Consider the following 26,435-nt stretch of genomic DNA (forward strand, 5'->3'; position numbering starts at 1 on the left):
GTGTTACATGATCCTTCAGAAATCATTCTAATATGTTGCTCAAGAAACATTTATTATTATCATCAATGCTAAAAACAGTTTTCGCTACTTAATATTTGTGTGGAAAATGTAATGCAACTCCAAACAAAACAAAACACAAATAAACAACACAAAATAAATCACAACTAAAAAACAAAACAAAACAACTAAACAAAATAAAACCACACAAAACAAAACAACAAAAAACAACATGACACAAAACACAACTAAACAATAAAACACAAAACACAACTAAACAATAAAACACAACTAAACAACACAAATAAACAACACAACAACACAACACAACACAAAACACAACTAAACAACAAAACACAACTAAACACAACTAAACAACACAAATAAACAACACAACAAAACAAAACACAACTAAACAACAAAACAAAACGCAAAACAAAACACAACTAAACAACACAAATAAACACCACAACAAAACAAAACAACACAAAACCCAACTGAACAATAAAACAACACAACACAAATAAACAAAACACAACACAAAACACAAAACAAAACAACAAAAACACAAGTAAACAACAACAACACAACACAAAACACAACACCAAAAAAAAATGGTAAATGGTAAATTAATAAAAAATAATAGTAAAAACATATAATGTTGCAAAAGTTTTTGATTAAAATAAATGCTGTTCTTTTCAACTTTGTTTATAAAAGGGTCCTAAAATATATGTAATGGTTTCCACAAAGCTATTAAGAAGCAAAAAAAAATTCAACATTCAAGCTGCAGTCCGTAACTTTTTTTGGTTAAAAATGATCCGAAATCAATGTTTGAGTACATAAGTACATAACCAGTCAGTGTTCAAAACTACTGCCTTACTTTAGCCCGATTCACAACGGTTAGTTTATAATAATGTTTTCTAATTTGAGTGGTACTGGTAGGTTTCTGCTGGAAATTCGAGCATGCTGCCGCATCATTACGTCACGTCTGTAAACATAAAGAAGTTGTCCTGGCTAGTAGACTATCGCATGTGAGGATCCTGTAGGTGGAGAATCGTCTATAGCCTTTTCTCACAGCAGCTAGAATAATTAAATTTATCATTTTGATGGCGGATTGTAATCCAGACAGGATTGTGTGTTTATGAAACACATGTGAATGAAATTAAATTATATTCCAGTTTTATATGTGCTTCTGATTACAGATAGCCAACGTAGGATTACACAAGTTTTTGTATTTTAAATAGAACCAGTTTGAAGGAAGATTAATTTGCTTTTTGGATTAAAATAATTTCTTAATATGAAATTTGAATGGTATGACAATTAGATATTAGACTGTACAAAAATTTAAATCTACACGATAATGCTATACTCAGTCACACAATGCTGATGTTGTTAACATTAATAATTTGAGAACTAAGTATAACAATGATAATGCCTTACACAGTTAGATGGGATATGAGCTAACTGATCTTTAGATATAATCACCACTGATAGCGCAATTTATTGTAATGCTTTTTTCCTCAGTTGGGCAGAACAAACGTGGCAGACTTGTTACTTACTTGTTCAGATGGCAATATACGGTGAAAATTCAGATTTGGGTCATATATTCCAAGACATATGTGTTGTTTTAATGCATTAATTAATAATAAGATGAAGAAAATAATGAATCGTAAATGAAGATGTTCAAATACAGAGGCAGTGCGTGAGGTTAAATGTGAAGCAGGGAGTGTATCAGGAAGGGACGATGTGGCTGCAGATGTCTAAAGTCGCACAATCATCCAGCACTTAAGAAGAGTGTTTGCAACAGCAGGAAGAATCAATGCTGATGAATTGTCACAGTACACATCAATCCTGAAAACTGCATCAAACACAGTAAGAATTAACAACTGCGGCATTCACGAATCACGACGTGGCCCAAATCTTCATCTAAACCATCACAGCTACTTTATGACTTGGTGTCAGAGGCTTCAGAATGTAATAACGCAAAAGAGTAAGCTAAAACATATCACCTCAATAATAGCAGTCACAAAATAGTGTAAATCACATTTTATTTTAATCGGGAGTAATATTTTATTAAAAAAAAAAAAAAAAAAAAAAAAAGTCTTTATGGATGACATTAAGCGTGATATACGATTCCATTTGAAATGTAATCAATGCTGAAGGATTAGACTGAAACAGTCAACATTAAAAGCTGAATCAGTCGAGCCCAGCAGAACTTCTGAGCTCTGCGCCGTCAAACTGATGGGATTGTTTTAAGATCTGAAGCCACTTTGAATTATGTGCTGGCTTTTGAGGAATTAATGATCTTCTGAGAGCAGGAATATTAGGACCGACTTTGTGTTGTGACTCATATTCTGAAATAAAGTGAAGTCAGAAGTCGCTCATCACGCTGTTGGCATCATATCTAACAACATTTTAGGTTATAAATGGTGGCAATGTATTTGTAGTTGACTAATTAATTTGCAATTAATTGCCTGAAGACTGTATGTTAACTCAAATAACAAGTAAGCTATTAGTCCTTTTGTTAAAATGATCCATACAAAATATAAAATAAATTAATATGAAAGCAGCATAAATTAATGCAGATGTACTGAATGATTAGCATAGTAAACATTGCATTTACATAATAGAGCTATTGCCATTAAAAAAACCCCGATGTATTTATGGTGGTTTATGTTCAAAAAGTATGGATTTACCGGGGTACTTATATATATATATATATATATATATATATAAACAAACAAAAACAACAAAAACAATGTGGTATATATATTTAAAAAAAAACATTGTATAATCACTGTACATTTTCAAAAACATTGTTTTATCATGGAAAATCCCCCTCCCCCCTAAAAAACAAAAACAGTATAATTATTGTGTATGTTCATAAAGCATGTATTTACTATGGTAAATCCAAAAAAACATAGTATAATCACTGTAGATGTTCATAAAGCATGGATTTACTATGGTACCATGTATAAAAAAACACTGTATTATCATGGTAAAATAAAAAAACAAAATTGCATTATCATGGTAAATCAAAAAAACATGGTATAATCACTGTATATGTTCTAGCATGGATTTACTGAGGTATCATGTCTAAAAACATTTTATTATCATGGTAAATTCCAAAATCATGGTATAATCACTGTACAATGTTCACAAAGCATAAATTTAGCATGGTACAATGTCTAAAATCATTGTCGTATCATGGTAAATCCACAAAGTATGGTACAGTTATGGTATATGTTCATAAAGCATCGATTTACCATCAAAAACGCAACAAAAAAACATGGTATAATCACTGTATATTCAAAAAACATGGATTTACCACGGTACCATAAAAACCATTGTATTACCATGGTAAACAAAAAAATGTATATATAAATAATCGCTGTACATGTACCAAAAGCATGGATTTACCATTGTGACATACCCAAAAATCATTCTTTATCATGGCACATCCAGAAACAAGACAATACTATGGTTCAAGTCCAAAAAGGATGGTACTACAATGATAGCATGCCAAAACTCTGAGACTAAGTAAAAGAAATACCATGGTACTTTCTGTTAAAGTGATTCATTAGACAGGGAGAACAATCAGCAGTGACTGAATCGGTGGTCAGGAGGTTATCAGCACGTCCTGCTCGCGGTGTTGAAAAGTGAGGGTGAAATGTTCCCCTCCTCCTCACAGTCCATTCCTTCCCCTAAAGCTGCTAAAGCCAATTACACTGTGTCACAATCTAATTAGTACAGCACTGCAAGCTGTATCTGATGCCTTTTAGCCAACAATAATGGAAGGGAATTATCTAAATTGATTTTCTCTTCCACAAGAGATTGGGGAGGCGTATGTATGCGTTCTCAGAATGAATGCATCACACTGACGCTGCAGCTCACTGTTGTTTTACGCCGGTCAAACTCCACAGTTCTCCAAGAGAACCTTCACAGTTGAGCTTAAAGAGATGTTCACCTAAAACATAGCGATTCGTCATGTATGCTGTTTTAAGCCATCATTTGCTAATTACCAAACATTAGCAAAATGGCTAATAAAAGTTTTCGATAGCTTAAATATTATTTTTGCCACGGAGAGGCCAGCCTTCCGCTGTGGTGACGAAAGTTTACCGTTGCTTAGAAAGTCCAGTGACTGCAATAATGGATGAGAAACGTGTGGTGTCTGTCGCGGGTTTTACCCGGAGCGGTGTTTTTTAAGGTTTTTGTTAATATGACAGTTTACTTAACAGCAAAGATATTAGAGCGCTCACGCTATAGACCCTTTTAGGGCCGACGTCACAATTATGTCACAGCGCTAGCTGGAGGCTAAACAAAGCGAAAACTGGAGGCGGCCCATTCAAACCGGCGCAGATTCAGCTACATAAGGAGCTTAAAATATCATCTTGTTGTGATGTTGGGTGCCTGAATCGATGTTGTAGAGGCTCCAATTTGACATTTTAAGGCATCCCAGACAAAAGACCGACGACAGCTGCGGTTAAATGAGATAAAATGAGCGGACTGGACAGAAACGATCATCAAAAATGTTCGCATTTGTAGCGCACACTGATCAGAAAAGGTTAAATAAAGTATTGTCTTTTGTTGGTATGGGCTCGTCTAAATATTTCTTATGCATCTCACTATGTCGTGCATGAAATAATGTCTGTGTGCATGCGTGTAAAACAACAAACTGATGATTTATATGCTTAATCATTTGTAATTGTATACATTGTTGTGATTAATTGTGGCTTGGAATAATAATGTAGCTGTAAATATAGTTGCCTGCTGAAATTGAAATATATATCTTCATGACTAGATAGACACTGTGAGTCTGTCTTAACTACACAGGTTAGATGTGAGTCACTCAACCGGAGGGAATCCTGTCAGATCGTCCATGCTTTGAGTAAAAGCGTGTGCTGGTCGGCCGATCTGGTTTAGTCCGTTTACATTAACCTTTTCAAATAACAATCGTGGTCCCGGACAGTGTAGCTATACCTTACATATGCAGGTAAAATCAGGATTTCTCCAGTTATTATTAAAAAAACAAGCTAAACAGACTTCCCAGCTAGCGTGGAATCTTTATGCCTCCACCTAAGCTCCGCCCACAGCGCACTGCTCTCATTTAATAGTCACCAAAAAAGGCAGTGCGTTTTCAGAACTAAAAAACGCGATTGGTGTGATCGGGGCCTAATCCTGACATACAATCACATTCTGTATAGTGTTTCACACTTTGATAAAAGACTGATACAGCCATTGATTCATTAGCTATCAGTCTTTTTTTGCCATTATTTTGTTGTATCATTAATCCTGACATAAACATCACAATCTGTACAGTCTATCAAACTTCAAAGAAAATCAATATAGCCATTTAGTTCATTATCTTCTCAAATAGCAAACATACTAAGTAACTAACGAAACCACTAGCGTTGTCTAAGGAAACCCTTTTTGGCTTTGTTTCTTCTGTAGTGCCAGCTGCAGAGAAGAACATGTCTGACACTTCAGTTAATGGAGGGTGACGCCAGCGTTAATGCTGCTTTGCTTTGTACTCTCTTAGCTTTTGTCAGTGGGCTAAAGGAGAAATGGGCTAATTAAAAAGTGGCAAAATGACACACTTTTGGCTCCGCTTCATCAAGCCCCGCATATGAATGAGCCGCTAACGAATTTGTGCTCAATGCGAGACTGTCAAAACAAACACAGTCGCCACACAAAGGCTATACTATATGAAATGATGCTAATAAGGCTAATGCCTTTTTATCTGTCATGTGCTTTATTTTCAGGCTGAACATTAGCATCAGTTTATTGGAATTTCATTATATTAGCAGCTTGATTAATGGTGTAGGAATTCATGCTAAAAAAGTACCATCGTGTTTTTTGGGATACAATACCATGCTAGCATCATGCTAATACATCACAGTAATATCATGATGTTCTCTGAAGTAATTTGGGCTAACATGCAAGCACGGTGGTATTAAACAGGCTAATCATTTAGCATCTTTTTGCATTCCCCTGTGCTCCTTATGAATTGTATTTGTAAAAATGTGAACATGTACGAGACACAGTGGTCAAATATGTCTGTCTAGCACATTACTATGGAAGCTTGTTTCTGCCACAGGGTAAAAGTATGTAATTATGACTATTTACCTCACAATTCAGACTTTTTTTCTTGTTAGAAAAAGTTAAAAAAAAGTAAAAAATTGCAAAACTGCTAACCGTGATAACGCAAGATATCATGAGATACTGTATAAACTCAAAATTCGAGAAAGAAAAGTCTGAATTTTGAGAGTTTTGTGGATGATTTTTTTTTTTTTAAATGATGATAACGTAAAAGATTTGCGAGAAAAATTCTAAATTTATAATCTCGTAATTTTAAGTTTATATCTCGCATTTACAAGACAAAAGGTCAAAATTATGCAATTACAAATTATGGGCTTCCACACATGGTACAGTGTTCATGGCATCTACTTTTAAAATAAAAAATATATTATATTTGTTGCTTTTACTACCGTTTAGGCTAACTGAGCGATGGCTAACATTTGACAAAGTATGTTAAAATCAGATATCAATATTGCATAATTCTTCTTTCTCACAATAATGCATCAATATTTTCTAAGAATATTTACATAATCCCTAACAATCTAAACTAATATTACGCAAAGATTATTTATTTATTTCTTCTTTTTACCAAAACAAAGAAACTAAAATAAATTTTCGGTAATTTAATTTTGGTGACTGGTAATTGAACTTGGTCTATTGCTCAGGGTGTTGCATTCACAGGTGGTTAAATTCTTTAACGAGACACCCCATGATATTTTAGCCCAAAAAATGTTACATATCGCTACTCTAGCATGATTTTTGGTCATAATGAAGTGCCACACTGCTGCTGACATGTTAACTTCTTGTAGCTTATCCATATCGCGTGCACAAAACGGACACTGACAAAGCCAAAACACATAATCGGCAAAGCACTAACTATTGTATATATAAAAAAAATAAAATAAATTGCTTTTCAACGCAAAAAAAGAAAAGAAAAATGCATTCATACCCTTACACTGTCTTCACTGGATGTGACAATTGAAAATCATTTGAAATTTGTGCCAATACGTCATAAATGGGTTCTATTGTATTTTGTCGCGCCGCTCGCGTCCGGTGTAGACATGGTGTAACACCATGCTTTCTGAAGTAAATTAATTTCCAGTGCTACACGTGACACCAAAAACAAATATTTACCATGGTTTTATCATGTTATAACGCTACTATGGTACAACCACAGAACTTTTAGAAAAAAGGTAGCAGTTTAGCCCTTGTTGAAGAACTTCCACTGCCCTCCACCTCTGAACAATACTGCAGCAGTCTATCACCATTATTCTACATGAGAGCGGACAGAAGATGATCTCAGAGAAGTAATTCACATTGGGGAGATTATTAAGAAGGGTCTTAATGGACCTTCGGGGGACATTTATCCCAAAGACCAAGGTCGAAACCAAGGTAACACCCCTTACTCTTTAAGTTAAGTGCCCTGGGATGTTTTATGACCTCAAGAGAACAGTTTTAAGTGACCTCTAAAGGACAGGATACAATGAGGAGCTCATTAGTGCAATTCTTTTCTATGAAATGTCATCATATTTTTCTTCGCTTTTTAACTCCAAGATGATGAGCAAAACTGGAGAACAACTTGGACCTCTCAGGAGGTCAAATGTTGGAGTCCACTGACTTTCAGTGTATGCACAAAGGACATTTTTCAATACACCTATAAGCAATCTAGGTTTCTTTGTTGGTGAGGCTCAATGTGGTTTGTACACTAAAAGCTATAAGATGGCTGTATGAACCACACCCGAGGAACTTGGCAGAGGTCCCACAAAGCTCTTTGGTTCCTGTGGAGAATTGTAGGCAGTCTGGGGAAGTTCAGAGGAGATGTGAAAAGCTAACTGGACATGAATTAAGGATCCCAAGGCTGGACTGTGCCAAAGCTGGCACTGTTATACACAAGATCTAACACGTGTTTCCCATTTCCCATACAGTCATGCATTTAATGGTCCCTCCATTACACTGATGCTAAATTGAGAGCGTCTAGCAGAAAATCGCAATCAAAACAACGTCCATTGTTAATTGCATAAGTGAAATATTTAATTATACTAGTAAATCTGATGTCATTCACTCCCAAAGGAACACTAGATTTGTCTTATAGCTACAAATGCCAGCGTGTAAGAGCATCAGTTAATTTGTTAGCTAGCAAAATATCATAATAGATATAACAGAGAGACTCGTACAAAATAAATTTTGTATAAAATCACAAAAAATGCACAGCCTTATGTGGCTTGTTGCCTCACTGAAGAGTACTACTGTATGTCAACATCTGAAAAGTGACAACCAATTAAAAATGTTCCTCTGGCATTAGCCAATCTTTAGAGATGGTACCATGTGAGGAAATACAGAATATAAAAGTAAAGCTTTTAGTTTGTGAATCAAACATTGCAGCTTGAATTGCATTAGCATTTGCAGAGAACTCCGCACTAAATAAATTGCATAATGTTCAGGGACAAGTAACCTTAAGTCATTCCGAATGGTTGCTTTTAATTTCAAGCTTGATTTTCTATGCTTGAAATCAAATTTGTGGACCAAAAAAAAAAACTACAAATTGCACACTTGCATATCAAAACATGCAAGACATGCATACAAATGAAGTAAATTAGCTCAGTCCACATTTAAGCTGAATGTTTCAATAGGATAGAATAAAGTACCACGACAACTGCCCCACACCCCGAGCAAGTGTAGATTTCTGTAGGAAGTCAGGAAAAGGGAAGGTGCCAGGTGTCACACCAATTATTTTCTCATTAGCAAATTTGTGCCGGATATAATATGCCAAATTTAGCAGCAGTTCAGTTTGCTCCCCATTTACCATCTGATGATAGCAGAGGTGGTTCAGAGGCAATTTTCTACCCTTTAGATTTTTAGGTTTAAAAATAAAATCCATGATATCCAATCTAAAACAATTACAAATAACGTTTTATTATTTAGTAACTATCATACATGCAGTTTTTCTGATCTTCTGAGTCATAATAAAAAAAAAACACAGAGCGCCAAAATAAAACAAAGCAACAAAACTAAACAAAAAGAAAGCAACACAACAAAGTGGAAAAAGAAAAAAGAAAAGAAACTAAACTAAACAAATAGAAAAAAGCAAGGGATGGGAATGGTAAGGAATATTACTTGACAGTCCTTAATTCCAACAAAACAAAACAACAAAAAGCAACAACACAAAACAAACGAGTGCAAGACAACAACAACAAAAATCTAAGCAACAAAACAATGCAACAAAAAAGGGGGAAAAAAAAACAAAGCAACAAAACGACTGCAACAACAACAAAAAAGTAAAAAAAAAAGGGTTGGAAAAGGTAAGTAACTTTACGTAACAGTCCTTAATTCTGACAAAAATTGGTCCAAATAAAAATAAAAATAACAATAACAGGTAATAAACACACCAATTGACAGTTGACAATGTAAATACATCAATCAAAAATAATACTTTTGTTTTTTTCTTTAAAAATAATTCATTCAAAATGAAAGGCAGTTCAGCGAATGCATGAAAAACCCAACAAACGAGTCATTAAACTGATTCAAAAAGAGTTTTTCTTTGTTTTTGACTCGTTCATTTTAACTGTTCCCAAACCTAGTTTTCTGGCCATAAAGCGATGCAAATAGTAATGCAATATATCTGAACATATGATCTCTACCAACAAACCGGATTATCAAGGAACTGTCTGGCTTTCAAGTCAGAACAAACCATTAGCGAGTCGAGAACAAATAAGATGAAAACCAACAGACATGTTGCACACTTCTAAACGCTCACAGAAATCAGTGAGGACGGTTGTTTTTGGCCTTAGCTTTTACTGAGGTGTTGCAGTTTTTTCAAGTGCATAAAGGTCATCTTCTCAAGATACAATCTCTCGTTTTCACCTGTAAATAGAAGTGACCTGACAAACTCAATGTCTGTGTCCAGTGCATGTACAGGCTTAGTGCGACCTTATAAAACAAGCAGAAGAAGCCTGGTGACATTCAAAGAGAAAGGTCAGGTCTTATCACAGCATGTTAAGCTAGGCCATCTTGAGAAGATAAGAGAGCACCACAGAATTCTGGGTAATTGGTGCAGTTGCTGTGGGCAACAACAGAAAAACTGCAAAGATCTCTTAAGATTCATATTACATAAGTCACTAACAAAAAAAATTAAGGAGCGATATAACTGACAAAATTAAATATAGAAGAAAACGTTTAAATATTACATGAAATAATAATCAATCAATAATTATGCAATTAAATGTGTCCATACAAGTAAGGTGAGAAATGTGTATATATATATATATATATATATATATATATATATATATATATATATGTATATATGTATATATGTATATATGTATATATGTATATATATATATATATGTATATATGTATATATATATATATATATATATATATATATATATATATATATATATATATATATATATATATATTAGGGGTGGCACGGTTCGCGGAAAAAAACCGAACCGCACGGTTCTCCACACACGGTTCGGCACGCGCTAGGACCGCGGTTCAACTGAATTCTGACAACGCATGTGGTTTGTTATAAATAACACGTAAAACAAATAGGGTTCGGCTAATGTATGTTTCTGTTAATGGATGCGCATTCTGGCTTCCCAGTACATTATAACAACAGCGATGAGAAAGAAAAAAAAAATAATAAGTGGACAAATCATTCACTCTTGTTCAATGCGAGTGCGTATGCTGGAATATGAGCATTTATTCCGTCATCACCCGGTGCTGATAGCGCGCGCACAGGTGAGACCTGAACAGCACACGTTGATATCGGTGTTTAGACTAAAGTCATGTAAGCTTTGCCAGCTCAAATATTTAAGAGCCAGAGGACGCGAGCTCGCGCGCGCAGTGAGAAGATTTGTGCGTGCGCTCATCAGAAGCGCACAAACCTGCGCCTCAGAACGCGCGCAAATATGAAGCTCTCTCTGAAGTATTGTGTTTTAATGGATAAATTCACACAAAATTCTGTCAAAATGCCCGTCTTGGTAAGTATCCTATAGCAGACATAGCCGGCTGGGCGTACAGTATCAGTGCTTTCTCTTAAAGTGACAGTTAATATTAAATAAACAGCAACAACAAAGAAATCACTCACTGCTCTTGATTGAATCGCTTTTGTAACTTTAATAAAGAGTAATCTTTAATTTATACAGTCAAATATGCAATGCTGTTTTACCTTTGATTACTTTAATCGTACTTCAATTTCTGTACCTAAAAAACCCCCTGAAAATCACTGATTATTTTATTTGTATCTTTACTCTATTGTATTTTTATTTGTGCTGTTGCTTGTAGTTAAAGGTCTGCTTTTATTTGTGTACACTCACAATGAAAACAAAACAGATTTTATATATATAACATGTAATAATATTTAGTATTTTCACATCAAAATAAAAGAAACTGAGCAAAGTAGATGTCTTTTTTTTCCCTGTTGTACCGAAATTGTACCGAACCGTGACATCTGTGTACCGTGCCACCCCTAATATATATATATATATATATATATATATATATATATATATATATATATATATATATATATATATATATATATATATATATATATATATATATATATATTTTTTTTTTTTTTTTTTTTTTTTACATATAGATTTTTTTTATATAATTTAAATAATAACCAGGTCAACAAACAAGGCAGAAAATGTAGATAGGTACAATACATTCTCCATAAAAATTAGAACATTAATAGTGCAAACTGTACTTATATATTTAGTTTTATTTCAGTTAAATCCCTCTGTAGAAAAAAGTATTGCTGAATTATGACAATGTATATTGTATCATAATATTTATATAGTGTATACTGTACTATATTATATTACACCATATTGCACATGAGCAATTGACATGATATTCAATCTAAAACAATTATAAATAACATTTTATTCTTTCATAACTATTATACAAAGGGTTTTTGGGACCTTGTTTATTGAAAGACTACATATATATTTACACTAAAATACATTTACCAGTTATTTATACTATAAAAATGCATTTAAAATAATGTAGCACACTACAAGACTAAATATAATAAATAGTATACAATAACAAGTAGGAATATAATGAATATAGGAAGTGAACCTAAATTACACAATACTTATAAAATAATTATAATAATTGTAAACACCTTACTACTCATCATAACTATGAAACATTACTTAATAAATAACTAAATTCATTAATCAATGAATTACTGAACCAACCAAAAACAAACTCAAAACAGAACATAATGAAGAAAATCTAAACAAAACATAATAGAACAAAAACAAAACAAAAAAGGCAGCAATAAATAAATAAACTTAAGCAAATGTAAATTTAACTAATATTTTGATGCTAAAAAGGTGTCCATGTTATTAGTTTATACATTTTATTTTTATTGTTTTGATTTGTTTGAATATTTTCCCATCTCAGACCCAAAGTATAAGAGCTAGTATGAGAACACCAAAAATTATATAAAATTGCTAAATAATTATTTATCAGTAATACTAAACCTACAGTGCTATATTATTTCAACCCTGTCACAGTAAATATTGAATTTAATTTGAATAAATAACGTCACACATTTCTGTGTGCCATGAAGTAATTCACATACCTGTATTTAAATTTAAGACAAAAATATGAATAAACATTGAGCAAGTCTAAAAACAGGTTTATTGTCAACCCTGTTACATTCAAAATGTTTTGGGGTTGAGGAATAATGGCCCTAGATTAAAAATGTTGCAAAAAAATTAAATAATCTGTTAATATATGAAGTTTATTTGCAAAAACAGATAACTCTGTTTTTGAAAATTTTCAAAAATCATGTTTTTTTTTTGTTATGTTTTTATTGTGTTTTATTGTGTTAGTTAGCTGGGGTTTTTTTTTTTTTTTTTTTAACCCAGTCAAAGTAACCCAACTGCAGTTTGATTGAGATTAATTGGAATGCAGAAGGAAAAAACATGATTTCTGAGAATTGTTAAAAAAAATGGAGTGAACTGTTTTTGCAAATGAACTCATAAACATCCCCCCCCCCCCCCCCCCCCCCAAATAAACAGCATTTATTTGAAGCTGTAATATTGTGTAACATTATTGACCAATTTAATGTGGCCTTGCTGATTAAAAGTAATAATTTAGTTAATTTGATATGGTAGTGTACATTTTGTTTGCAAATATCTTGAAAAAAATGCTATAGACTAAGCACAAAATTGCCACAAAGCTAAAGCTTACAGTAGAAACAAAATTTCAAAGGCCACAAAAAAAAAAAAAAAAACACTTCTGAGAGCCAGAGCGATGGTGATGAATTGGAGACTCAGTTTGTCTTTTCTTTGCTCTCTCAGAAGTCTCATTTCTTTCAACAGGAGCTCGTTATTAGATTTCACTTCCCCACAGGACAGGTTCTGTCCTGAATCCTGTTGCTCTGACCCTTTTCTCGGCCCACAGACACACAACAGGGACGCAGCGGCTGTCAGATTCCCCTCAGGCAGCAGAGCATGCAATTAACTGTCGATTGCTCCTGGAGCTCAGACCAAAGTCACACGGGACTCATGCCAACACACACAAACCTCCGCCGTGTGCCCATTTCCTCAGAACAAATGTGCTCTTTGAAAAGGAAACGCCTCTTGAACCAGAAACACAAGTCGTGGAGTCCCACTGACCGGATCCAGACAGAATCAATTAAAACAGAAGCTTGGTTTGTGTGACACTACGATGCAGGGCTGGGAGGTATGACTGTATATTAACTTAATGCACATTTTCTCAGTCTACGTCAGTAATTCAACCCGGCAACATGCATAAATGTGGAAATCCCATTTTATACAGGGGAAAATAATGAAACACAAAGGCATAAACTCACCCTTGTTTATTGGAGTCGACCAGAATGCGCACCAATATACCTGTAACAGCCACTAGGATGGGGTAGTGATCAACACTCTCCAGGCCTACGAACAAAATAAAACATGCTTTTATTAGTGGTTCAGAAAATGACTTCTGAATGCGTTTTACTTTATAATACAAATACATCTGTTTTTGTTTTTTGTTTTTGTTGCTGTTGTTTTAGAATACATGATATACAGCTACTGTGACTGTAAATAAATATATACTATAGGTACAGTACTAATATTATTTGTATTAATATTACTTATAAGGTCTAAAAAAATAAGCATTTATGAAAACAAGATATTTAATTAATATAAATACATATTTATATTTTATATAATACAACACAAACTAATTTTCCATTTTTGTTTTAGCAAATTTACCATCATTTAAAATATTTTACAATGGAAAATTATAAAAAGCGTTTTCCACCTTTATATATTTTCTGACAAATGTATACACTGGTATGAACAAAAACTGTTTTTGATGTTAAGTTATTAAACAATTTGGGTTAAGTAAAACTAAGGGTCTGCATGATGTCATTTTGTTATTTAGTTAGGAAGAAATTTACTCTCCAAAAAAGCCTATTTAAAGTGATTTCAGATTTAGATAACTTTCTTTCTGCAAAGCAGTTTTCTGAAGCACGGGTCAATGGAGTTCAAGCTGTATTCTTGCTGGAAATAAACAAAGTTTGCCTAATGCTGCTTCATTTGACTTTTTTCCAAGGACACCGTAATGCTTTCATAACCAATTTTCTCATATTTTCACTGACGGACCATCAACTACCCCCAAGTAATGATAAAAAATGAATACGGCTGGGAAAACTCATCAAGTGGTGAATAAACTAAATCTACTAAAGTCACTAAACAGCACTCGAGTGGAATTGAAGGTCACAGAAACTGAGACCAAAGAGACCTGGGTCACAATATGTCACCTGATAACAACTTTAAAAAGCATTGAAAGTCAGGCTTTTCTGTGTGCCCTTCTAGGGGTGAAGTTCAGGCTAACAACATGACCCAAACTCATTCATAATAAATCTATCGTTCTGCAATGTCAAGGCTGAAAAATTGGCCTGATGACAGTCTCAGTATCCTCCTGAATTGGATTACGTTTTCATACTAACTCGCCGTGTAATCTCTTGACCTATTCTTCTCATATCATTCCCTGGGTGTACAGACTGACTTTCCAAACTTCAGAGAGGATGTCAAGAAAGTCGCAAAATGCATATCAAATTACTTTTTATTTGTTCTGGGACTTGAAACAAGGTGCTATAAAAGGAACATGTGAAAAGTCGAATGTTAGGTTACAACAAACCATATTTCAGCTCACGGGGGACGAGATCAAGGACGAACCGAAATACCTGAGAGGTTTAAATTCAGCACAGCACACTAAGCATTTCAGAAATATAACCATATTCAAGTGCATCCTCAAGTGTGCACTAAAGCATGCAGTTTATGTTCAATGCTTCTATTTGCATTCAAGAATATTTTTTGCATAAGAAGGGAATTGATGAGAATTACCTGGGAGGCGCAAGTTGACCACCCTGTCAAAGAGGTTTCTTTCTGCCGTGACTCGATTTAACACCTGGTTCAGGAGCTGCAGAAAGACAATAAAATACAAATGTCAAACCTGAACTTAGTATAAAAAAAAACAAACAAAAAAAAAAACACATGAGAATGTTATCCTAACTAAAGGAAACGTAAAAAAACAACAACAAAAAAAACACAAAACAAGGCAGAAACAACAAAGCAAAACACAAAACAAAAACATAACATTATATTACAAACAAACAAAACCAAAGCAAAGCCAAGCAAAACAAAATAAAAAAACAAAGCAAAAACATAACAAAAGGAAAGCAAAGCAAAAACAAAAAAAACAAACAACCCAAAAACACATTACAAAAAAAAAACAACAAAAAAAACATAACACTATTACAAACCACAAAGCAAAGCAAAAAATAAAATAAATAAATAAAAAAACAAAAAAGTAACATTATATAGCAAATAAAAAACTAAACTTTATGCAAAGCACACTATATTTCAAACCTGTACTGCTTGCTTTCTTCTGCAGAACACAAAACAAAATATTTTGAAGAATGCCCACATAAAAATAGTCAATGGGGTCCAAAATAACAAAACAACAGACCTCAGTGACTTTTACTGTATGGGAAAATAAAAATAAAAAAATCTTATTTTGTGTTCTACAGAAAAAAAAAAAAAAAAAAAAACATGCGGTACAACATGAGGGTAAGCATATATGAAAAATCACTTTTTTTTTCCCATTTGGGGGGGGGGGGGGGGGGTTGAGATTTTCTTTAACATGAACAGATGTCACCTGCTAAAAGGGTTTCAGTGAGCAAATCAAACACATCTGGCCATAAATCAAAGTGACCAGACCACAATAATTATTACCTTCACTCCTTTAGCATGCCATTTGGACTCAGCATCATGCGCCCAAGAATTAAATTTAGAGGTACTACGCCGTCAGGTGCCAATTTTTGCCGTTTACTATAGCGCATCGCATGTAATTGTACTCAAAGATAAGATAAATCCTTCAGGGACAGGAACAAATGTAAATGGATAAGTATGCAATGCATGAGGTGGAGGTTCTGCTCCTCAAGGATGTGTGGAGTCCTGCTGTGCTCACAGGTGTGTTTCAGTTAAAGCCTGATTACAAGCCGCAGGTGAATGGACGCTCCGCTGGGAATAGAGCCCACGTAAGTGCTGTGAGAAAAACCCACCAGAGAACACATTTTCAAAGCCTTCTCCTCCATAATTGAGGCCTTGAAAACATGCAGGAGCCTATCCGCTCCTCATTTGCATGGCACTTTCCATGAATAGAGTGCAAAATAGCATCCAAAGATGAAAAAGTAGGTACATAATCTTCCGAAAATAGCAAAATGTTAAATGATAATTAACCTCAGGACGTAAGGACAATTAATAAAAGTAATTAAGTATTATATGCGTTCTAATTTTATATGGTTTGCACATTTTTTTCAACCCTGTTACCAACTTTTGGACATTAACGGATACAGTTTAAAACCCTTATTTGTGTGATTTCATTATTTCTTTGCAGTAAGATTAAAATATATAAATCAAAACAAAAAAAAAATAAAAAAATTATATATATATATATATATATATATATATATATATATATATATATATATATATATATATATATATATATATATATATATATATATATATATATATATATATATATATATATATATATATATATATATACACACACACATACATAAGAATGGGTAACAGGGTTGATAAAACTGCAGATTTTGCCTAAACTGAACTGTCAAAACAAAACAATATTTTACAAACCTATATCACTTGTCTTTTTTACATTTATATGATTTTGACAACTTTTGGACATGACTAAACACAGATTAAAACCCAGATTTTTGTGATTTCATCATTTCTGAACAGTAAACATTACATATACATCAAAATAAAATAAACAATATTAAATCTATTTTACATACCTACATTGCTTGTCTTTTTTACATTTACTTTTTCAGAGAGGAATTATTCCGATAAGCTAAGGATCCAATTCTCTTCCAGTGACATGGCTTCAGTGTGGAAAGGTCTGAAAGACATCACCAATTACAAGACACCATCCCCCTGCACTGTGGAGAATCAACAACTGGCAGACGATCTTAATGAGTTCTATTGTAGGTTTGAAAAAACACCATTCACACCTCCTGCAACCCCCCTCTCCCCCACACCTGCACTGCAGATAAGAGATGACGACGTGCGCCAGGTCTTCAAAAAGAACAAGAGAAGGAAGGCACCAGGCCCAGGCGGTGTGACACCAGCCTGTCTGAAATCCTGTGCTGACCAGCTGGCCCCCATCTTCACACAGATCTTCAGCAGATCACTGGAGCTGTGTGAAGTCCCCTCATGCTTCAAACACTCCACCATCATCCCCGTCCCAAAGAAACCCAAGATAACAGGACTTAATGACTACAGACCGGTGGCTCTAACGTCTGTGGTCATGAAGTCATTTGAAAAACTGGTTTTGGCTTATCTGAAGGACATCACTGGACCCCCTGCAGTTTGCCTACAGAGCAAACAGGTCTGTGGATGATGACACACCGCAACACCTGGACAGACCAGGGACTTATGTGAGGATCCTGTTTGTGGACTTCAGCTCTGCCTTTAACACTATCATTCCAGACCTCCTCCTGCCCAAACTAACTCAGCTTTCCATGCCCACCTCCGTCTGTCAGTGGATCAACAGCTTCCTGACAGACAGGCAGCAGCTAGTGAGGCTGGGAAAATTCTCATCCAGCACCTGCACCATCAGCACTGGAGCTCCTCAGGGCTGCGTACACTCCCCACTGCTCTTCTCCCTCTACACCAACGACTGCACATCTAAAGACCCCTCTGTCAAGCTCCTTAAGTTTGCAGACGACACCACACTGATCGGCCTCATCCAGGACGGTGACGAGTCTGCTTACAGACAGGAGTTTAAGGAGCTGGCTGTATGGTGCAGTCTTAACCAGGAGCTCAACAAGCTCAAAACTGTGGAGATGATCGTGGACTTCAGGAGAAACCCCCCTGCTCTCCCCCCACTCACCATCATGAATAGCACTGTGACTGCAGTGGAGTCATTCAGGTTCATGGGAACCACTATTTCTCAGGACCTGAAGTGGGACATTCACATTGTCTCTATTGTGAAAAAGGCCGAGCAGAGGCTGTACTTTCTTCGCCAGCTGAGGAAGTTCATCCTGCCACAGGAGCTGCTGAAACAGTTCTACTCTGCCATCATTGAATCCATCCTCTGCACTTCAATAACTGTCTGGTTCAGCTCAGCTACCAAACCTGACCTCAGAAGACTACGGAGGGTAGTCCGGACTGCTGAGCAATCATTGGTACAACCCTTCCCAATCTCCAAGAACTGTACTCATCCAGAGTGAGCAAAAGGGCTGGTAAAATCACTCTGGACCCCTCACATCCAGCACACTCCCTCTTTGAACTGTTACCGTCTGGTCGATGCCACAGAACTCTGAGCACCAGAACAGCCAGACATAGGAACAGTTTCTTCTCTCAAGCAATCCATCTCATGAACATCTGAACTCTTAACAATAAACATGAAACACACAACACTATCATACTTTTTATTTTTTATTTAACACACATACTTATTACATTTCAAATTTGCACCTAACATACCTGTACATACTGAATAGTCTCTTTTGTATATTGTGTTTGTGCTATTTTGCATATTGTCCATTTTGTATATTTGTACATTATTATATATATATTTTTTTTTATTATTATTATTATTATTATCTGTGTCCTGTCGCTGTCATTCTGTCGCACTGTGGATCTACTGTCACTAAAACAAATTCCTCGTATGTGCAAACATACCTGGCAATAAAGCTCATTCTGATTCTGATTAAGATATTAAATTACAATATTAAATAAAATTTAGGGGGGGAAATATGCCAGAATGGATAACAGGGTTGCAAAAACTGCAGATTTAACCTAAAAACAACTATCAGTCAATAGTAGCTAATTTGGCACCCAACGTTACATTTTAGTTATTGATAAAGTTACATTTCCTATAAATGAAAAATTATATATTTTTGATATTTTTTTAATAACTTTAATAGTTGAACAAGTACAGTCAAATTAAGAAAACAGAACAAGATTATTTATGGGAGTTTTTTCAGTCAGTGTCAGAAAAAAAATGAATACATACATAAATAAATGAATAATTTGAGATTTGTGCATTTAATGGTTTTAAGTAATAGGAGACTAAAGTGTACCCTATTTGTGGAAAGCACCACATACATTATCCATAAACAAACACTCGTTTAAAAAAAATGCCTATAGAGGTGAAAAGCATCAAATAGCTTTCATCCTTTTTTCTAATAATGACTGCCCTCCCCTCAATCACCCTTGTAATAACTTCCATGGTTTGATAAAATGACTTCATTTATAGATCAATAAACCCCAACCATTAGCTTCCATCCAATACAGATTCTTTGCACTGCTGAGCTTTAATACTTCATGCTGTAAATTGGCAATATTCTCCAATTTAATAACATTTTGGGGGATTCACAAAGAACAAATTGTTTCCATTGATGGTCTTGTTTTTCACACAATGGCTATTTCTGAAGCACCCAATTCATTAAAAGAATAAATGCAAATCAGGTACAATGCAAAAATTGTCAAAAACTAAATCCCAACTGCAGCTTTAATTTATTAAACAAACAAAAACTAATCATAATAAAAATGGAACATAATAATATAACGCTGGACTGTAGAGGAAGGTTGTGACATATTGTCTGCACCGACAGTAGACTAGTATAGTAAAATGTCTACATACTACACTATCCTCTTATTTCAAAAGACGAAATAAGTTTTTTTCATGTTATATCCCTCTTTTGAGGCAGATTCATACATTTTCTCAGTGTTGTTAATAATTTAGGTTTCGAAAAAAGCTGTGCACTGCAAGAGTCTGAGAAAATAAACACAAATGTTTAATAGCAAATTGCTTCAAACAGGATCATTAACTCAGCGTTCTGCATGAAACTGCTTTAGAAAAATGTTAATGGTGAGCATAAAATAAATTTCATTTTATTCACTTTGCACTTGCAAGTTCTGAAAGTTTTTCCGACAACATCTTCAGAACACATCCCAGCTGTCAATCACGCTCACCTGAGCCAATCGGCGTAGCAGCAGCTCGGCGGAGGGGCGGGTCCAGTCCAGGAATATTTCTGGCACTAGAGTGATGGTCATCTCCAGGACCCGTAGCAGACTGACAGAGAGGTCAAAACAGGTCGCGCACACCTTTAACTGCCGCGTGTCCACAAAATTTCTTTCAGGCCGCTCAGCTGCCTGTTGGATCTGACAGGAAAGAAATTAAAACATGAAGAGACACAGGGAGGTCATGAAACTGCCGATATGAGGCTGTATGTCTTGTTGCACGGAATTAGGTAAAGTAAGACCCAATGACAGTCAACTTATTCATATCCATACTAGAGTTACAGCAATATATAAGGCCGTGAGCTTTTATGAATAAGGCAAAGGAGCCAGAATACCCCAGCAACCACCCAGAACGCCCTAATAACTGTATGGCTAAATGCCAAGGACCACTCAAAATGACTCCGCAATTGCATGGCTAGTAGGGTTGGGCGATATATATCTAAAAAGAATTATCACAATATAATGTTTCATATCATTAGGTACTGAAAATTATTGACATTTTTTATAACCTCTTTAAACAGAGCAAAAAAGGTTTCAATTTAACCACTGTATTTTTAGTTTACCCGATTTATTAAGACAAACGACAAAAATTTTAGTCAAACAAAAAAAATGTAAACAAATGTCTCCTTTCGTATATTTTATATGCAGATTAAGTAAGAGAACTTTTGGCTTGTTTCCCGAGGCCACAGGAGGGGGTGATGAGCAAAATAATGCACCGCGTTAAATTTGTATTCATTGCAATGAAATAACGACTGTCTGTAAAGAAGTGCAGAACGTGTTCTGGTTTTACCATAGCCAAGATCATCTCCGCATTGAGCTCTAGATTTCTCTAATATTTTGAATGAAAAACGCAGCAGCAGTGCATCTCGTGGCTTCAAACAAACAAAAATATTAAAACACAACAACAACACTTGTATCACCGCATCTTAATAAGGCTCCCTGATGCACACCTACAATTCGAATGCAAATTTTATTTTAAATTCGACTAAATTCCTTTTTCATCCACAATCTCCTCATCACATGCAGGCATGGCACTCATTTCAGCATTCATGTGTTCTAATGTCACAACTTTTTGGCTGTCTGATTGTCACTAATGCGCTTTTAAATGAAATGAGCGTGAAACTATCGTGCGCTATATGGAGCACGTAATCGATGAAGGTGTACCATCGATAAATCCATTTAATCACCCAGGCCTAACTAATAGCAAAAACATTTTATCGTTCAGTTCTTTAGGTATAAAACATTTGTTGTGAGTCTTGATGCTTAGACATTTTCATCAGACACTTTTCTACATTTACCCTCATTTCAATTTAGCGCTCACTGAGACTGAGGCCGTAAACACATCACAAACTCCCCTGGAGACCAGCGGCTCCTAATTCGTGGATCATCTCCGATGAAAGGCGCACCTAAGAGCCAGCAAAACCTCCAGGCAAAGTAGCATACGAATCAAAGTCCAATCAGCAATAAGCAGAATTTCAGCGCTTCGTCTCTCCTGAAAGTCATTGATTTAAGAGTAGAGGAGAAAGCCTGGTGAGAAAGTGCTTTTACATCTGAGGCTTAATTCCCCACCATTATAGATCAGGGAGGTTTTACTTTCTTCTGTATCTTCCCCGGAGACTCCAAAGCCTGTGTTTAGTAATGACCCTACCACGGGAGGGGTGGGCGCGCTACTCTTCCCACAAAAGGTTTTTTCCATGGTGTCCAAATTTTCAAATTAGTGTGCGGCTGAATGAAGTTGTTAACGGGGTGAATTGAGCTCAAGGTAAACTACATTTGCATTTCCTGAAGGAAATACCAGTGCTAGAAAGGCAGCAAAAAGAAATTAGTGCTGTCAATCAATTAAAAAATGTTAACTAATTAATTGCACATTTTTCGGAAATTAATCGTGATTAAATGCGATTAATCTCACCTAACATTAAAGTTTTTAAATATACTTTTAGACTGCAATAATTTCAAATGCAATCTTCAAATTAAAGAACAAACAACATAAAAACAGTGACACACACACACTCACCCACAGGGCCTAAGATTAACACTCGCCAAATGCGAGTAAAAATCAGCATTGGCGAGTACATGTAACAGTGTCAGTAGCCAGTTGGCGGGTAAAACTTTTATGAAATATAACGATGCAATGTAGTGAAAACAACAGCCAGTTTTTAAAGAGATTCACTGTTTCTGACGTAGGCGAATACAATGATCTTTTCCGAAGACAAGATCATCGTGATGCTGTTATGTCATAAGCGACTTGAGCGAATCAAATAATAGAGTCTGGGAATGTGCAGTGAAGTAGCCTATTGATGGTTTTCACGTGACGTCACACACTCATAGGAACAAACGCCCACCTGGAGGGCAAAATGAAGCTTAGCTGCTCTGACCGCCAGCTATTTTTACGCAGATTGCATCAAATAATAATGCAGTAAAATGCAGATATTAAAAGGCGAGATTCAGTGGACACCTTATTGATGATGTATATTTTGTACAGGCAAGAAGATGAAGCCAGAATATAAACACAATGTGCAAAGTTTCACATTAATTGGCTTCCCGTAGAAAACCATTAGAACAGGGCTGTCCAAACTTGGTCCTGGAGGGCTGGTCTCCTGCAGAGTTTAGCTCCAACCCTAATTAAACACACCTGAAGCACGCTCTTACTAGGCACACTAGAAACTTCCATGCAGGTGTGTTGAGGCAAGTTAGAACTAAACTCTGCAGGACACCGGCCCTCCAGGACCGAGTTTGGACAGTCCTGCATTAGAAGGAAAACACCGAACAGTTATGTTCCCGGCCTCATCTGCTTGCCTGTGTAAACTGTGCATCATTAATGTGGTGATTACTGAATTTGATCTTTTAATATTACTGTTTTAAATATATTAAGGCACTTTTAAGTGTTTTTACAACGTTTTGTCGCACTGTTTATGACTGAAATAATGCTGCGGGTGCTTAATATGGATTGAAAATGGCCAAAACTTGTATTTTGTTCAAAAATACCTTTGTTTTATTCTTTTGAGAGGTGATCTAAATATTTGCGTCTGGGAAACAGATGAAAAATTGACACGCTTGTGCAGCAGTTCTATGGATGGTTTGCCCTCCAAGTCTTCGAGCCGGTCACGTGACTGAAAACTATCAATAGTTTGAAAGGCTGCGCGTTCTGCCGAACGCATACACCGAGCCGCGCCAGTGGGAAAAAAAAACACAATTATTTCAAAATATGCGGTTTTTAAGATTGTTTTAAAATCATTTAATATTTCAGAGCCTATTAAATGTTAAAAATAATGGCTTTCAATTATACTTTAATGTTGGATGGCTATAATTAATACGTAAAATTGAGGGACAATGCATTTAATAGAGTCACCAGTAGCAGTATTGGTATTAATGCTTCATTAATAATAGGCTACTTTGTAAAAAGATGCCATTAAAAACTTAATTAAAATATACTATCTTTATGTTGTTTCAATGTGAAAATATAGCTGCGAGCAGCGATGACGGGCCCAAGCCGCCAGTGCATATGCCACCCCGGTGGCATCGATAAAACGGTGCCCAGCGAGCACACACAATACAGTAACCCTCTGGCAGTTTGGTTTTAAGGGATACGGCAATTAAAGGGTTAATCCAAACCATCAACTCTGTGAAACACAACACACAGAACAACATATAAAACTTTAAATTCTGTGAAAATATATTTTTCATTGGTAGTTGATGTTAGTTAATGCATTTACTAATGCTAACAAATGAGAAATTATTATAGTTACCAAAGCTTTTAATGATTTATAAGCATTTTTTTTATGATTTATTTTTCCATTAACTAACATGAATAATTTTTACTAACACAAATAAAGTAAAAAATATATTGTTAATATTTAATGTTATTTGTGAATTAACCAATGTTAAAAAACAACATTATTTAACTGTTGTTAGTTAACATCAACAATAATTATATACCATTTAATGGTGATCAATATTAATTCCAAAATGAGTTAATATATTATTACATTTTAAAGTTTTATCTTTTGAGCATGACTATTTTTCTAATATTAAAAATATTATGTTCATTGTTAGCTCATTGTAAGTTCATACTATCAATGAAGAATTAACATGCTGTAAAAAATATATTTTTCATTGTTAGTTCATATTAATTAATGCATTCCCTACTGTTAACAATTGAGACTTAATTATAAAGTGTTATCAAAACCTTTAATGCTTTATAAGCATTTTTTAAGGATTTTATTGAGAAGTTTAAACAGACCCTCTCTCTCTCTCTCTCTCTCCCCCTCCACACTCACTGAACTCACACAGTCACTCACACCCCACCCCTCCCTCAGAAGCAGTGACAGGGAGCTCTCACTCAGCAGCAGCTCTGATAGTTTTTTAATTTTCTCCTCTGCATAGTGTATTGTAAATTCATGAAATTAATCACATATCCTCAGACTGTATTGTTCTGTGTATGTAATTTTTTATGAAGTGTTTGGAAGCTGCTCTTAAAAAAAAAAAAAAAAAAAAAAGAATTCTCTTTTTTACTGTAACTTTAATAAATTGCCATTAAATCATCGTTCAAGATATCCTAAATCCGTCCGCAATTTAGCATCTTCAGTATTTTGGCATCACTAGAAAAAATGTTTTGGTGTGATTTCTGTGTTTCTGTTTGGAGGAGTATGAATTTGTTTACAGCTCGTTTTAAAAAAAAACCCACATTAAAATAAATATAGCCGACTTCCTGTTGGTCGTAGCTAATGACTGTAAATTAGAAAGTTGTCCGGATTAATAAGAACAATTTATGTACCGAGTTTGGTGTCTGTAGCGATCATTATATATATATAATCATTAATAATTATATACCATTTAATGTTGATCAATATTAATTCCAAAATGTGTTAATATATTATTAAATTTTAAAGTTTATCTTTTGAACATGACTATTTTTCTAACATTAAAAAGATTAATAAATGCTTTAAAAAAAAATTTTCTTTGTTAGTTCATACTATCATGGAAGAATTAACATCCTGTAAAAATATATTTTTCATTGTTAGTTCATGTTAATGCATTTCCTAATGTTAAGAAATGAGACCTTATTATAAAGTGTTATCAAAATCTTTAATGATTTATAAGCATTTTTTAAAGATTTTAAAAAACAGACCCTCTCTCTCTCTTTCTCTCTCTCACCCACTGCCTCAATCCACACAGTCACTCACACAGTCACTCACACCCCACAACACCCCACCCCCACCCCTCACTCAGAAGCAGTGGCAGGAGCTCTCACTCAGAAGCAGGCTGATAGTTTTTAAATTTTCTCCTAAGCATAGTGTATTGTAAATTCATGAAATTAATCACATATCCTCAGACTGTATTGTTCTGTGTATGTAATTTTTTATGAAGTGTTTGGAAGCTGCTCTTAAAAGATAAAAAAAAAAAAAAATTATCTTTTTTACTGTAACTTTAATAAATTTCCATTAAATCATCGTTCAAGATATCCTAAATCCGTCCGCAATTTAGCATCTTCAGTATTTTGGCATCATGAGAAAAAATGTTTGGTGTGATTTCCGTGTTTCTGCTTGGAGGAGTATTAATTTGTTTACAGCCCGTTTAAAAAAAAACCCCACATTAAAATAAATATAGCCGATTTCCTGTTGGTCGTAGCTAATGACTGTAAATTAGAAAGTTGTCCGGATTAATAAGAACAATTTATGTACCGAGTTTGGTGTCTGTAGCTATCATTATATATATATAATCATTAATAATTATATACCATTTAATGTTGATGAA

The 26,435-nt window shown here is 34.8% G+C and overlaps 1 protein-coding gene across 1 annotated transcript in view; it reads right to left on the reverse strand.

The window, feature by feature from the left end:
• Positions 1-26,435, reverse strand: part of LOC306867618 (E3 ubiquitin-protein ligase RNF123-like) — a 148,890-nt gene that overhangs the window by 53,888 nt on the left and 68,567 nt on the right. Inside the window, exons 33-35 of the mRNA XM_079413383.1 lie at positions 20,634-20,822; positions 15,465-15,540; positions 13,922-14,006 (exon numbers count right to left, since the gene is read on the reverse strand). Of these exons, the coding sequence (XP_079269509.1) occupies positions 13,922-14,006; positions 15,465-15,540; positions 20,634-20,822 (350 nt within the window). The remainder of the gene's footprint in view (positions 1-13,921; positions 14,007-15,464; positions 15,541-20,633; positions 20,823-26,435) is intronic.

Source organism: Barbus barbus (assembly GCF_936440315.1).
Source record: "Barbus barbus genome assembly, chromosome: 49".
Classification (NCBI taxonomy): Eukaryota; Metazoa; Chordata; class Actinopteri; order Cypriniformes; family Cyprinidae; genus Barbus; species Barbus barbus.